The sequence below is a fragment of the Marmota flaviventris genome, chromosome 20 (assembly GCF_047511675.1).
Source record: "Marmota flaviventris isolate mMarFla1 chromosome 20, mMarFla1.hap1, whole genome shotgun sequence".
NCBI lineage: Eukaryota > Metazoa > Chordata > Mammalia > Rodentia > Sciuridae > Marmota > Marmota flaviventris.
Genome location: NC_092517.1, coordinates 17,078,158 through 17,093,715, shown reverse-complemented (window position 1 = coordinate 17,093,715; position 15,558 = coordinate 17,078,158). Strand labels below are relative to the sequence as shown.

The 15,558-nt window shown below is 57.7% G+C and overlaps 1 protein-coding gene across 5 annotated transcripts in view; it reads right to left on the bottom strand.

The window, feature by feature from the left end:
• The window catches only part of Ift122 (intraflagellar transport 122), a 54,225-nt gene that overhangs the window by 14,980 nt on the left and 23,687 nt on the right, over positions 1-15,558 (bottom strand). For all 5 annotated transcript variants that reach the window (XM_071605857.1, XM_071605859.1, XM_071605858.1 and 2 more), the window contains 6 exons: positions 14,918-15,055; positions 13,474-13,638; positions 11,215-11,412; positions 6,488-6,628; positions 3,491-3,544; positions 1,222-1,383 (listed from right to left, as the gene is read on the bottom strand). In XM_071605857.1, the coding sequence (XP_071461958.1) occupies positions 1,222-1,383; positions 3,491-3,544; positions 6,488-6,628; positions 11,215-11,412; positions 13,474-13,638; positions 14,918-15,055 (858 nt within the window). The remainder of the gene's footprint in view (positions 1-1,221; positions 1,384-3,490; positions 3,545-6,487; positions 6,629-11,214; positions 11,413-13,473; positions 13,639-14,917; positions 15,056-15,558) is intronic.

Genomic DNA, 15,558 nt, shown 5'->3' with positions numbered 1-15,558 from the left:
AGACACACTCTGCTCTTGGTGACTGTTCCCACGTCTACTCTCCTGGCACAGAGGTTGAAGGGGGTGACCAGGGGGTGGGGCAGGGGTGGTGACCAGCTTCGCAAAAGAATGGAAACGCCCTTCCAGGGGACATCAGAGGGTGTGCTGTGATCTCAGGGTGGCTGAGGGAAGAAGGTCAGAGGCTAAGGGGGAGCCATAAATTTGGGGTGTCTCCCTGAGACCATCTGGCCAGTGGCTTCCCAGCTCAGGCGGCCTCCTGCAAGGCCCGGGGTCTAGCTCCCAGGGCTGGGCCTTAATTGAAGCTGAGTCTTAATGGCTCCTTCGAGGCTCAGCAAACTGGGTTTTGAAAGGCTCTTTGGGTCCCTGAGGCTAATTTAGACGTCATCCAGGGCCACGGCCAAGGCTTTGTCCTGGAGTGGACAGAAAGAGGCTGCGCGGGTGATGAATGAGACCGGGCCGTGTTCTCCTCTTGGTGACTTTGATAAGGACATACTACATAAGAGTTGAGAGCATTATAATTCCCTTTATCACCATATAAACATGTCACTTATCCGGAAAGCATACAATTTATTTGGACGTGGGAATGTAATTTAAAAATTTTCCAAAAACCAGATTGAATCTTGGGAAGCAATTTTCGAGTAAACAAAAACATGCCATGTTAATAAGCACTGTGTCCCCCGCGCACCGGCCACGTCCACATTTCCTCAGATTCAGACTATTGGGCTGTGGGGGGCGGGGGTGACCTACTTAGAATTGTGACCAAAAACAGCCCCAGAGTACTCACCGTCACAGAGACGCACAGAGGGAGCCTGTGAATGGGTTCCGCTCCTGGGTGGGAGACTGTGGGCACAGGGACCCCGGGCAGCGGTGGGCTGGCAGGGAGAGGCCCCAAGTGGACCTACTGTGTGCTCGCACCTGGCCCCTCACTGTGCACAGTTCTCAGGGCTGAGCTGGGTGCACTTCTGCTGCCCTCTGGGGAGGACATAGAGGCCTGCCCCACCAGTAGGCACGACACTGGCACCCACCCAGCGCTGGCTCACGGTCTCACTGTCACATTGGGTCCCTCTGAGGTCAGCCTTCAAGGTTGGCTCTAGGCCCATCTCAACCTGTGGTTGAAGGTGGCCCCTTTGGAGACAGTGGCTCTTTTGTGTTTGCGTCACCTCCTGGGCACACACTGGGACACCACAGGTGGGCCCTGGGCCCCGGGTGGCGGGGCCTTACCTTGGCGTAGTCGAACATGCAGAGGTCGGTGTACATGTCCAGTGCCAGGTTCTCGTGCCCGCAGCGCCTGTACAGCTTGGCCGCCTCGTGGAACTTGCCCTGGTAGGAAAACACGTCGGCCAGGAACACGTCCTGGTTGGTCTCTCCGCGCTTCTTCCTCTCCTGCAAAATCAGAGGCGCAGGGAGTGGCCTCCGCAGCCCTGGACAGGAGGCGGCCTCACCCACGGGTGAGCAAGGTGAGCCCCGGCCTCCCACTGGACCCCAGGCCTGGCGCTCGGGCTGCTGTGCCGCCCCCCTGCGTCTGCTGGGAAGGCCTGCGACTAAGGCGACCCTCCAGACCGTGGGGTCAGGGAGGGGGACCTTTGCTGTTCAGTGGGAAATCCCTCGGGGCTGCCTTCCAGAACATTCTTCCAAGGCAACACTGGACGGTTGGGACCGGGCGCACTGCTCCCTCATGGATGGCACCTAAGCTGCCAAGATCTCCCAAGTCCCTGGGCCTGGCTAGAGTGGCGACCCGGGAGGATGACAGATGGGGGAACTGTCCCCACCCAGCACCTTCCCTCTGCTTGATCTCCAGCAAGCGCGTCCCCCTGGAGGACGAGGAGAGGGGACAGACTCCTGGGCGAGCTGGTGAGGTCTGAACAGCGGGAAGCAGCCGCTCCCCAGTGACAGGATCATTTTGGGGGAAACCTTCAGGCCACTCAGGCTTGTCACCAAATAAACTAGCTCCTAGTAGCTGGGAATGAAGGAGACTGCGCCTGAGACTGGAAAGAAAGCAGGTCTCGCTGGGCCAGCCTGGCTCAGGCCTCGGCTGTCCTAAGCCACAGCCCCAGCCCCCAGCCAGCGGGCTCCCCGCACCCTGTGCCACCTGCTCAGTGACACGTCATCTCTCCACAAGGAGCCTCCAGAGGACGCTGGGTTCCAGAAGCCCCAGAAGCCGCAGTGCAGGCCTCAGACAGTGTCACTAGCTCACTAGCTGCCTGGCTCACCAGGTGCCAGCAGCAGCAGCCATCTTGAAGGGGCACAGGACACCAGAGCTGGTTCCCACAGGGGCCAGCCACTTTGTGTACAAAAGTTATGTTCTGTGACTGCACAGTGAGACCCAGGCCAGTTGGTTCCCAAGGGCCAGCCCTGAGAGCAGGGACACCGCGCAGCACGGGGACAGCTTCTGGCAACTCTTTGTCCCACAGGGACATGACCAGGCCCTGGGCCGTGCTGGGATGGGGTGGGGACCCGGGGTAGAGACGGACAATTCTGGAAAAAAAGGCAAAATGGGTTTGGAATCCAGCCACGCTGTTGGCTGTGGATCCCGAGGGAGGTGACAGCCTCTCTGCACTGTCCCTGTCCCTTGCATGGGGTGGCAGCGCCTGCCCTGCTGAGTCGTGAGGACTCCCTGGATCAGGCACGGGGACGGGCGAGCTCAACTAATGGCAGCTGTCACCAGCTCCCGGGATTGAGAGCCCCTCAGCTCTCTGCCCACTGGGCTCGCCGGCGACAGGAGTTGATTATGCTGAACTGAATTAGAGGGACAAGACATTTGCTGGTTCCCTCCTGCTTCCATCTGGGAATTCAAATGTATCTCACATTCTCTTAGCCTCACAATAAATCTGTTCAGGAGAAGAAATATGTATGCCTTTTCACAGACAGTCAGACAGCACTGTGATACACAGAGATTAAGAAGAGTGTCTACCGCCACCCGGCAAATGGTGCTCTGAGAGCCGGCTTCCGGGCCGCGCCAGGCGCGCCGAGTGCGAGGAGGAGGAGGAGGAGGCTGACGGAAGAGGAGGCCGAGGGAGGAGGCCAAGGAAGGAGGCCGAGGGAAGAGGAGGCCGAGGGAGGAGGCCGAGAGAGGAGGCCGAGGGAAGAGGAGGCCAGCTCTCAGCAGCAGGTGGGCGCGGAGCCCTGGGGTGCTCAGGTCTAGGGCAGCCTTTCCTTGGCCGTTTCTGGGGTGGGGCACAGATGCTGCTCCTTTGGGAACCACCTCCTGCACTGGTAAGTCACCAGAGGGTGGTGACCAGCCATCCACCACCACAGAGGTGCCAACCAGGAGTGGAGGAACCACTCATCTTCTCAGCCATCCTGGGGGAGTCAGGCGGATCCCGTGTCACAGAAGGAAACCAAAGCTCAGAGAGCTTAGGAACCTGTCCTCCTCGTCCCACTACCAAGAGACAGCGTCCCCCCTGCTCCAGGTGCTTGGTCCCTGGTGGCCACTCTGTCCCTAGAGCAAGGCGGGGCCCCAAGGCCATGGTGGGCTTGGCTCCTCCTTTACCTCAATGCTGCTGATGAGCTCCAGGTATCGCAGGTCCTGCACCCTGGCGAAGGCCTGGGGAAGAAACAGGGCACAGTCAGCCACTGGCTTGGTTTCCAAAGTGGGTGGCTGGCTAGGGGACAGCGGAGCTGTGGCAAGGGACAGGGACAGTGAGCATGGGTTCCTCATGGGGTAGGGTACCCAGCGGGGCTTGGCCTGACCCCCAGGATTAGTCCTTACAAAGGACAGCAAAGAAGAGCTGGGTGCACCCGTCATTTGGGGATCAGGTCTGCGGAGGGTTCCAGGGGCCCCTCCATCCGCAGGGAGGAAGGAGCAGGTGGACTCGGAGCAGGGGACAGGGGGTGAGGCGCGGCCACCAGAGACCGCAGGCACATCTCGGTGGCTTGGATGGGAAGCAGGAGACGGCTCTGCTGACCCAGGGGTGCCATCCACACAGCACCCAGAGCCCACAGCAGGGCGCAGAGGGAGGGAGGGGAGGGACAAGCAGAGAAGAAGGAAGGAGGATGGTTTTGGGAGGAGGGGACGGGGGTGAATCACTCGCGCGTCTTACGTAAACCCCGAAAGCACAGCCCTTGCTTGGACCCACAATAAAGCTAGACTTTAACCCCTGGCTGCCCGAGGTGTCTGGGCCCAGGAGGACTGGTGCCAGCTGCACTTCTTTTGCTGCTTCTAGATTCTTCCAGGGGCTCTGAGGAAGGCCACCCAGTGTCAGGCTGGTCTTCCTGCGGCTTTGCCATCAACATGCTCTGCCATCAGCTGGCTTCTTCGCGCTGTCCTGTGGGAAGTGGGCTGGCGTGTGCCCAGGGCAGGCAGCGACTGAACAGAATGGCCCTGGCCACATGAGGCCCCAGCTCAGCTGCACGACGTCCTCGTCCTCAGAAGACTTAGGGCAGTGAGCAAGTCACCAGCCTCTGGGTGCCACGCAGATGACCACAATGTGACTTCATGTCTTCATCCAGTAGGGCTGACACCCTGACCGACTGGGGACCCAGGTGACTACGACGAGGCCTCTGTCCACCTCCCCAGTTCAGGGGCCCACATTGAAAAAGGGGAGGCAGGCAGAGCCAACGGGTCACTACATGTCCCTGAGCGGAGGGCTAGACAAGTGTGCACACCCTGCAGAGAAGCCGGTCCCTGAGCACGGGCGGTGGCAGGCGGCAGGACGGGACCCTGGCTGGTGGCCTTGCTCTCTGTCTGTCTGGTTTGGAGACAGGGCCTCACTCTTGAGTCCCAGGCTGGTTTGGAGCTCTGGGCCCCCAGTGATCCTCGCAGCTCAGCCTCCCCAGCTGCTGGGACACGAGCACACGCTGCCACGCCCAGCAAGTGGCTTTTCTTGCAGAAGAATCTGCAGAAAGGTACGGCAGCCATTGCACCAGCAAAGGGATCCCAGGACTGCTTCTCCAAGGTTCTTTCCGGTTCTGCTGCGTGCAGTCCCCTGTGAGACTCATCTGTGTGCGAGTTCCCGCAGCCATGACGCACGCTGCAGAGTCAGGGTGGCTGGTCGCGGTGGTCAGAGTCACAAGGCCTGAGTACCCTCAGCGGAGGGAGTGCGCAGCCAGGGCCAGCCACAGCCGCAGGCCGGGCAGAGGGCGGCTCTCCCCTGCCATCTAGTGGCCGTGCTGGGCTACGGCAGGAACCCGCCTGCACAAGCCTGAGCCCCACACAGCGCAGAGGGTCAGGGCTCTGGATGGACCCCCAAGTCCAAGTCCAGGGGCAAAGTCTCGCAGCGTTTCTAGACATCACTCTGCCTGTGCCTACATGACTGTCGGCACAATTCTGTCAACAAGAACACCTAGACACACACTGTTCTAAGGACAACCATGAGCTTTAGACAAGGCTTCTGTTCCCAGGGTGTGCTCCGGGGACACAGGGTGGGACATTAAGTAAACAGAGGGCCACCCTCCAGAGCCTGCCAGTCATCCCAACACGGGCGACATCGCGAGGGCCTGGCCCATGCTGGGAGGTCGGGGGTACTACGTGAGGCGGTGTTCAGTTCTAGGTGTGACGAGGTGACAGTCTGGGGGCAGGTCTGGATGTCACCCCAGCTGCAACAAACCAGCCCCTCTCAGGAAGCCTGCACTCGCTCCACCCTTCCTGGCATTGATGGTGGAACAGAAGGAGCCCTCCAGGGAGATGGCTTCACTCCTCGGGATTCCTAAAGTCCCTCTGTGTCACCACATTCCTGACACTTACCAGATCTAAAAATACATACAGAGAACTACCGTGTCACAATCACTTCCTTTTTTTTTTTTGGTGGCCCCGGGAGGGAGCCCAGGGCCTTGCCTGTGCACATAGCACACAGATGTCCCTCGACTGTGGGAGACAAGGAGGGGAGGGAGCAGGAGGACGGAGGGGTTGGGAGCCAGCCCTCTGCCACCTCTTGTTGTCGATGCAAATCCAAGTAGGAAACACACTTGTGCTCAAAGTCCACAAAGGGGCTGAACGGCCTGAGCCACTTCTGCAGCTTTAACTGACTAAACCAGGAAATGGCGCGATGAATCAAGTCCGTGAATCATGCCGTGTAGGCATGTGGGAAGTGGCCGTCCTGCTGTCGGAATCCAAGTGTGACCATCCACATCCACTGGACTTGGCCGAGAACCCAGAGAAACAGCATTGTGTCAGCAACGGCCTAATGCTGATGCTAATCCAAAAGGAACCATTTATTGAGTGTCTATTATGTGCCAGGCTCTTAGATGCTTTACAGGAGTGACAGCCAGGAAGAGTGACAGCCAGAACCTGCCTCTTCTGCATGTGGCTTTAAGGCCTGTCCATTTGGATCTCTACCACTTTGCAAGGGTGGGGCCTAGCACCACCAGAACCTTCCAGAAAGGCAATCTCGGAAAGGTCGTTTCCTGCTCAGGCTCACTGCGAGGAAATGGCTGAGCTGAGACGCAACCCAAGTCATGCTTTTGCCCCTCGGTGTCACCTGGATCCCCCTCTGCCTCCTTAGGGGACCCTCCCGGGACCCCATGCCAGCTCGGGCCCATAGAGGCTTACCTTCTTTGCAGTTTCAAACTCTAAGCCTTCCAGGGCTTCCATAGCCAGCTCCCGCCAGTCGGCGTCCGTGACGCCCAGGCACGCGATCTGGTAGGCTTCCTTGAACAGCTTCCTGTCCAGGTACTGGTACATGGGAGCCGACTGCGGGGTGTCACCAAAAGGAGAAGACGAGTTTCAGAGCAACGGAAAGGGCAGATTCCTATGCAGCCTGCTTCCAGATGTGCGCAGCCTAGTTACGAACTCCTACAGAGCAGCCCCCCGGGGATCAATCGGGGTGCCCCCCCACCCCAGCCACCTTGCACGCTCTGCTTTCCACTCTGCACCCCGACCTCAGCAGAGCTGCGTGCTCTGGGCACAAGCTTCCTGCCCATCCAGCCCAGGCCGGCCTTCCCATAAGATGTCACCCAGCCTGGAAAGGCCTACTGGGCTGTCAAGGCCCTATCCAAATGTCCCCTCTTCTGGAATCTTACCTGACCCCTCCACCTCCCACCCCAAGGGAGATCTGCCCTAGGTCCAGACTCGGGTCAGGCTCTAGTGACACGCTGGTCTCCTTGACAGAGCCCTGCACTACCTGGTTAGGGGTCACAGAGGCTTTTGGTTTTAGGGTTACAAAGTGCTTCTGACTCTGTCCTAACAGTGCAGGGTGGGCCAGTGTGGCCACTTCCTGAGACAGCCCAGGAGGCCCAGGCATGGCCAAGGACACCCGACCCGATGCTGGAGCAGGAGGTGACCTGTGTCGGGCCCTGGGACCCCCTTGCTTTGAGCATGCACGCAGACACGCATGCGCACACCAGAACCAGCCCCAGCCAGGCCTGACGTCCTCAATGAAGGCCCCTGTCCCTGTCCCAGGCCAGCCCCGGTGCCTCGGGGAACTGCATCTGCCCTTCTGGGTTCCCGGGCAGGGGAGATCAATCAGCCAGGACCTCTGTGCTAATGGTTCCCAAATGTGGAGCTCCACCACTGTTTTCTCCATTTGGGGGCCTTTATCTTTGAAATTTCCAGTCTTGATTTCTTAGCTTCAGTGTTGAAGGAAAGCTTTTTCCTTTCAAGCCAGTCTGCCCTCCCGACAGACAGCAGGACACGGCTGACCCTTCCCACGGTGCCAGGCCACCCACCTCTCCTCCCTGGAGGGAGCCAGCTGGGCACAGGCGGGGGCCACATCCTCGCTGGCCACCTTTGGGGTAAATCTGCCACCTTGGGTTTGGATGCCTGGCCCAGCTGAGGCTTCCAGGGGCAAAGGAGAGAGGTTCTGAGAGTGACCAAGGGCTGGGCAAGGAGGGAGCAGCAACACCTTCCTGTCTTTCCCAGCCCAGCTCCTCAGCCTTCTGGAACTTTCTGGACTCCTGGAGAGCCGTCCCCCTCCTGCAGGCCCCTGCAGCCCTCTGTGGGCTCAGGTTTCACCCCCTCCTGGGAGCTCAGCCGACTCCCATGCACCATGAGCTGCCTCCCTAACCCTCTTACTGAGCACCTCGGTTCCATCTGAGTTCTGCTTTGTGGTTGGGGCTGGTTCGTGACAGTCTGTAATAAGGAGAAATGATCATGGGAATGGAGCCAGGCAAAGCCTGAAGATGGGCATAATTAACCCCAATCCAGGCCGGGCACGGCGATGCAGCCCATGGTCCCCACCACTCGCAAGGCTAAGGCCGGGGCTCGCTCCAGTCCACAGAGCTCAAGGCCAGCCTGAGCCACAGGGCAAGAATCCATTCCAAAAACTGACAATGAAAATTAACCCCATGGCACAGGAAAGAAAATGAGACCCCAAGGAGTGACAAGACAGTCAGCTGAGGTGGCGGGGCCAGGGCGCAGAGTCTGGGTGTTTCTTCCTCTAGACGACAGGAGGGTTGTTTTTTTTTTTTTTTTTTTGTTGGTACCAGGGTTTGAACCCAGAGCACTTTACCACTCAGCCCCCTCCCCAGCCCTTTTCTATATTTTGTTTAGACAGGGCCTCGCTGAGTTGCTTAGGGCTTTGCTAAGTGGCTGAGGCTGGCCTCCAACTTGCGATCCTCCTGCCTCAGCCTCCTGAGCTGCTGGGATGACAGGCGTGTGCCACTGTGCCTGGTAAGAGAGCAGGCCTTCTTGCCTTGCTGACTGCCTGGTGACGCTAGAACAGGCACAGGGACAGGATCACCCCGACAGACGGACAGTGAACATGCACTGGCACCATCTGAGTGGGAGTTTTAAAAACCCCCTAACTGAACGGGCACCCTGGGAGGGACACTTCACCTCGCTGTTGTTTTCCAGCATGAGGTCACCCCGCCCCAGGAGCCTGCACAGGCTCGCTACCCTACTTGGCAGCTCTGACCAACCAGCTCTTGCACAAGATGATGTAAACTTCCAGAGGAAACCAAGAATCCCAAGAGCGGTTCTGGGGCTTTTTCCCCCATCTGGAGGCCTAGACCGCAGGGGGGCGGAGGCAGAGGCCACAGATAGACAGCCTTTGTCTCGGAGCCTCTCCCCAGCCCACTGTGACCTGCTGCCTCAGCAGGACGCTGGCCCAGGACTCTTAAGGTCCCAGCAGAGGAAGCCCCGGGTGGCCCCCTTGGCTCCTCCTGGCCGGCCAAGGTCCAGGAGCAGCAGACTGCAGTTGTCTTGGAGGTCAGAGTGGCAATCTGGGACCAAGACCTGTCACCAAGCACAGCCTGTCGGGCACACTGAAGAAGAGCGGGCTCCTGGCGGGTGGGGTACAGGGATTTGGGACAGCTGATGGAGAGCAGATGGGGACATCACCCGGGCCAGGGGACAGTTATTGCCCCTCCCCCGCCATCGCTCCCACGGGCCCCCTCCCTTCTCTCTGTCCACTTCCTCAGATGGAGTTCACCACCACTTCTTGAGTAAGTGCCCGGCGGCCGCTAATAACAGACGCTGGCCCAGTCAGGCTGCAGGAGCAAGTCACAAGGGCCTCACTGGCTCAGAGGGAGAAGGGGGACCAGCCTGAGAGGTGGGGAGACCCACCGAACCCAGCGGAAGGCCATCTGAGCATACGTCCAAACAGCTCCAAAGGCACAGTCCTTGGTCTCCAGCAGCCTCACCTCTAGGAACTCAGACCCAGGAGCTGAGTTGGGAGAGATGGAGACCCAGCTAGAGAGGCGCCCACTGCTTATAAGAGAAAAGAAGTGACAGTGTCCATGTCCAATGGAGGAGCCGGTCAGGTGAGCTGTGAGCACCCATGTGACAGGATCAACCACAAGGCTGGGAGCCGGGCGCGGTGGCCCGCCCCTGTGATCCCAGCAACTTGGGAGGCTGAGTCAGGAGGATCACAAGTTGGACTGAGGTCAACTTGGCCATTTAGCAAGACTTTGTCTCCAAAAAAATAAATAAAAGGACTGAGGTGGCAGCTCAGTGAAGGAGCATCCCTGGGACCCTACGACTGTCAAAAAGATCCTGAAAGAAAAACAATTTAAAAAACCAAACCAAGCCAGGTGCGGAGGCGGATGTCTGTAATCCCAGAGGCCTGGGAGGCTGAGGCAGGAGGATCGTGAGTTGCAAGCCAGCCTCAGCAACTTAGCAAGGCATTTAGCAACTCAGCAAGATCCTGTCTCTAAGTAAAATATAAACAAGGGTGAGGATGTGGCTCAGTGGTTGAGCACCCCTGGGTTCAATCCTCAGGACCCAACAAAAGAAAAAATAAAGAAAATTGAAGTTGGAAATGGGCAGGGACCAGCAGATGTGGTCATGGAAGGACAGCACAGCACAGGGACCCTGGGATCCTGGCAGTGCTGGGGGGCAGCCTGTGGTGGTGGGTCACACAACCCTATGACGGTTTGCACACTGTGAGCCTGGGGGACTGGACACAATGTAAGGACTCTCTATAATTTCTTACAAGTATAAGTGAGTCTACAATCATCTTAATACTCGAAAATGCTGAGGAAGTATAATTATTGACATGGGACCAGGTTTCCAGTATAGACAACTGAGTGAAAATGCAGAAAACCAGTTTATAGCCAGTAACTCACTGGAAGGCATCCCCACGGCGTGTGCAATGTCCATATGTCAGATTGAATGAGAAGATTGACACAGGGAGGAATTTCAATCCCCCCACCCTTTTTTTTTTTTTTTTTTTTGGTATTGGGGATTGAACCCAGGGGTGTTTTTATCACTGAGCCCTCTCCCCAGCCCCTTTTTTGTTTTTCTATTTTATTTAGAGACAGGGTGTCACTGAGTTGCTGAGGGCGTCGCTAAGTTGCTGAGGCTGGCTTTGAACTCGAGATGCTCCTGCCTCAGCCTCCCGAGCCACTGGGATTATAGGAGCCCACCTAGAAGTTCCGATCTCTGGCTCACAGGCCACATTCAGTAGACACAAGAAGTCTAAGGTTCATCTTTAGGTAGCAATGCTTCTGAGGATAAGAGTCACAAACAATCCTTACCTTGTGTTCACAGGAAATCCTCTACTCGTAGCTGTACGGGGTGTGTGTATTGTGTACGCATATAGAAAGGTCTGGATGTACACATTCCAAAATGGTAAGAAATGACCCTCTCTCGAGGACCGATGCTGGGGTACTAGGGTCTGTCCTTGTCTCATGACAGCTTACAGTGAGCACCATTCACTGGGGGCAGATGTGACGAGGCGGCCCCCACGTGGGCCGCAGGGATGCGCTCTCCTGTCCCCCCTGCCCTCCCCCACTGTACCCCACACACTCCAGCTCTGCCTTTCTGGTCTGGCTATTCCGACTTCGGGGTCCCCTTCTTTCTCCCCCGCCCCCCAGGGGCCAGGCCAGGGCCAGGCTTACCTGCGGCACCTCCACGGCCGTCATGGCGAAGAGGTGGAGACAGAAGATCTTGGAGCCGTTGTAGCCGACCACGAAGCCCTGCAGCCTCTGCTGGTGCACGGGGAAGGTGCTGGCCTTGATGTTGAGGTAGCCTCCACCCGAGAAGCACAGCATGTCCTCGCACTGTGTGTTCCAGGCCACGCTGTTGGCGTTGGGTTCCTGCAGGGCAGGCGGGAGGGAGCCTGTGACAGTCACCCTGGGCCTTGGCTCCACTCGGTGGCTCCAATCAGAGCCGTCCCGAAGACCGAATCATACTGAAAGGACCAGGGGGTGGAGGGGCAGGTAGGAGGGATCAGAAAGAAAAGTGTGACGGCTCCTCTAGGTCCTGCTGACCCCGGGGGCGCTCAACCATGGAGCCCCGTGCCCTAGAGACAGGGCCTCGCTAAGTTGCTGAGGCTGGCCTCGAACTCGTGATCCTCCTGCCTCAGCCTCCCAAGCTGCTGGGAGGACAGGCGTACACCGCCCAGCATGGTGCTAGTGTTGGAATTTTCAAAAAAGCACTACTTTGGGGAAAAAAATATTATTCTCCCCACGTGGTGATCACTCTAGGATTCCACCTCTTTTAAAGAACAGATTCGCATCTCTCTACGTGAAGAGGACTGAGGGGAAACATTCCAGAGGACCAGCTGTGAATGCTTCTGGGTGGGTGTTCATCCTCTCTGCTTTTTGTTTGCCTGAATTTTTTCCCCTCCGTGACTACCTATTGTTTTCTGTAATAAGAAAAGAACAGGGAGTTCTTTTTAAAATTAGAAAATGATATATTGTCTCTGCATTTTCCAACTCACACTCTCTAAAAACTGTCACCCTGGGAGGTGCCTCGCCCCATTAGACTGCTCCTCCACCTGGAGCCCTAGGGACCAGCAGAGACTCAGACCCTGCTGCTTGGCGTCTTTTTTTTTTTGGGGGGGGGTCTGGGGTGATATTGGAACCCACGCTCCCACTGAGCTACACCCCCAGCCCTTTTTATTTCTTTTGAGACAGGGTCTTGCCAAGTTGCTGAGGCTGGCCTTCAACTTCCGATCCTCCGGCCTCAGCCTCCTGAGTCACTGAGATTACAGGTGTGCACCTCTGTACCTGACTCTGCGGAGAATGTGTTATGCCTACGTCTCTGCAATGAGCAGGGATTGCTTTTATAATGAGGGGGAAATACAGTTGGTTTTATTTGGAAAAGAGAAAGAACCAGCAGGCCAGAGACACTGGAGCTGGGCTGGCCTCCTGGAAAGGCCCGGGAACCTCCTTCCCTGGCCTCCTACCTCACGGGGGCCTGTTAACCCCCCCTGGAGGAGGTGGGCACCGTGGCATGCTGTTTGTTCCTGTAGCAATTCTGAATTTCCAGTTTCATTTCAGAGACAAGGAGAAACCGAGGCTCTGAGAGAGTCACCGACTTGCTCAAGATCACACAGTAACGGATGTGGGCAAGAGGAAGGCAGGCCCAGATCCATCTGGAGACAATGGCCGCCCTTTCTCTCCCCTAAACACCCTCTGCGTCTGGGATGTGAGCTGACATTAACTGGGAGTCACCTCTGTGCTAGTGGCAGCCAGGTAGCCCTGGCTCTCCCCATGATACTGAAAACCCCGGCACTGGCAGAGGGCCCGGTCAAGAGAGGGCACTCACTCCCTGACCACTGTCAAAGCCCCAAGGAGGCCACGAGGCCTGGGTCCAGCAGGAAGCCAGCCAGGCGCCAGTCCCGGGCCTTCTTCTGCAGTGACACACTCCTCCCAGCCACAGGATCCATGGTGTGTCAGCAGTGCCCAGCCCCCAAAGGCCCAAGCAGTCGTTTCCTTGGCTCATCGGCCCCTTGTGCAACAAGGACAAGGGTGGGCTTCCACCCGGCCCTCGCTCCCCTTCAGATGACCATCCTGTAGCTCGACTGTGCCTGAGGTCACCCGCAGACACAGGCAGCCACCAGAGGTGGCCACAGCCCTTTGGAAGCCCATCAGAAGCCCCACCTGGACATGAGCCCAGCCAGTCGGGTTTTTTAGGATCACTTCATTTTCCCTGGTTTCTCAGGAACCAGGTGGGACTCAGCTGTGCGGCTGGTGGGGAAATCAAAGGTGGGAAAGGCCAGTCTAGGCCCCACTGTCCCCAGGCCTGTGGGAGGAGCCAGGTCCCCACCTGCACTGCTTCCCCCAGAGACCAGCCTGGGCCAACAGGGGCGCACCTCCTGCAGGGCCTGGGGGTTCGCAGCCAGCGGTCATCCAGCAATGTCCCCACGTCACCTGGAAGAGCAGCTCCTTGGTGTGGACGTCGTACACCAGGCACGTGTCGTTCTCGTCCACCACGGCCAGCTTGTTCCGGGACGCGCTCATGTCCAAACAGCGCACGGCGGTGGCCTGCTTCAGGAGGACGATGGCGAAGAGATTGTCCACAAAGATCTTCAGGATCTGGCAGAGTTTCAGAGGAAGAGGGAGAGTCACCATGGCAACCAGGGCCTGGCACCCGGCCAGCCGCGGAGTCCCATGTGTTCTCAGAACAACTCCCCCAACGCCACCAGGAGGCCTGCAGACAGGGGACTCGCTCAGGGAAGAAGGGGAAGGGGGTGGGGGGCTTATCCTCAGGAGACCAGAGGGGGGTTCACCCAGGTGGCCGAGGGAGTGACAGGCCTGAGCCAAACCAAACGCACTTCAGTGTCCACTCGGACAGGGGACGTGTCACGGCCTTACTCAAAGTGCAAGGTGCGGGGACACCAGTGAGTCACCAACTAACACAGGAAGAGGCGAGCACAGACCCTGATAGGACACCTGGTGTGAAATCACAGTGGTGAGGCCGATGGTGACAGCCACCATTGATTGACACTCCCACCAAAAAGGTAGTATCATCCTCATTTGTAAAACTGGAGCCTCAAAGAAGGAAAGCGACCAGGCCAGGGTCACAGTGAGCAGCTAAGGAACAACACGATCCCAGGGTGACCTGCCCCCAAGTCCACCTCGAGGGAGACTCTCCCCCCACACCACTGCGGTCTCGCTGCTCGACGGCTCCCACCGATCCATCTCGTGCTCTGGGACTTCTGTCCCCAGCAAAGGACCTGACAAGCCTCAGCCACAGCCATCTGCTACACAGCCTGGCTCTCAGGCTAATGCAGTTATATTATCACTTTTAAATTGCTATGTAGCCCACGTAGAAGTGTCCTTATTTTGAGCACAGAACACACACTCGCACGCACACATACACACACACACACACGCACACACTCCCGCACCAGAAATCTGTCTGATTTAGTGTGACCTGCATGTCCTGCATCTATCTGCCCAGAGGGTCCCCTTTGCTTACAGCATGTGGTCATGTGCTGAGGACCTGGCACTGTCGAGGTCCCCGGCCAGGACACCCTGCGTAATCCATTCCCGCCCTAATAGGGATCTGACCCAGGACCGGTCCCCGTCTCCCTCCCCGGCCATCCACTAAAGCTGCATCTCCAACAGATAATCGCCCACCTTCCGGGTGACCCCAAGCCATTAATCCGTCCTACGTGCAGTTCAGGGCTGGGCCACCAACCCTGCCAGAGATCGAGCAAGCCACATGCCTGAAGGCAGTCTCATAAAGAGGTCCCTTGCAATGCGCCAGGCAGGCCCTCTGCTGTCCTGGGAGACCATCTCGGTGGCCCAGAGGAGCGGCCTGTGTCTGCCTGCGGATGGTGAGCCGGAGGGCACGTGAGGAAGGGCTCACCTGTCCGTTCTTCAGGCCCACCAACAGGCCTTCCCTGGCAGAAGGGCCACCGATCACTTTGATGTAGCGAATGAGAGACTCCATCTGCCACTCGCGCTCCTTGACCCCGGTGAAGGTCAGGCACTGCAAGCGCTTCTCCTGGAAAGCAAACCCAGCTCCAGAGAAGTGTCCCCGCGCTCCCAGGGGGCCTCCTGCACCTGGGGACAGAAGGTGGCCCTGCGCTCGGTGCCTCACCAACCCCACCTCGTCCTCGGGATTGGCAATGGTTAATCCCCATGCGGGGTCTCCTCCTCGGAGCCCGCCTTCACCCTTTCTTTAAAGCCGACCCCACGGCCACAGGCAGCACCCCAAAGTACAACTACTTGCTCTACCTATCTTTTTTATTTGTATTTTTTTGTGTGGTGCTGGGATTTAACCAGGGCCTTGTGCACGCTGGGAAAGCGCTCTACCACCTGAGCCATATCCTCAGTCAGCCCCACACCCTGTCTTATAATTCCTAAATAGACAAGAGTTTAAACTCCAGAAACTTCCAAAGGATTTCTTCCCTTTTTTTTTTTAAATGAATTCCAACATGCGAAGGTGGAAACCTAATCCACCTCAACTCGCTTTCTCTCCAAGTCTTTCCAAATTTCTCTTGGTAT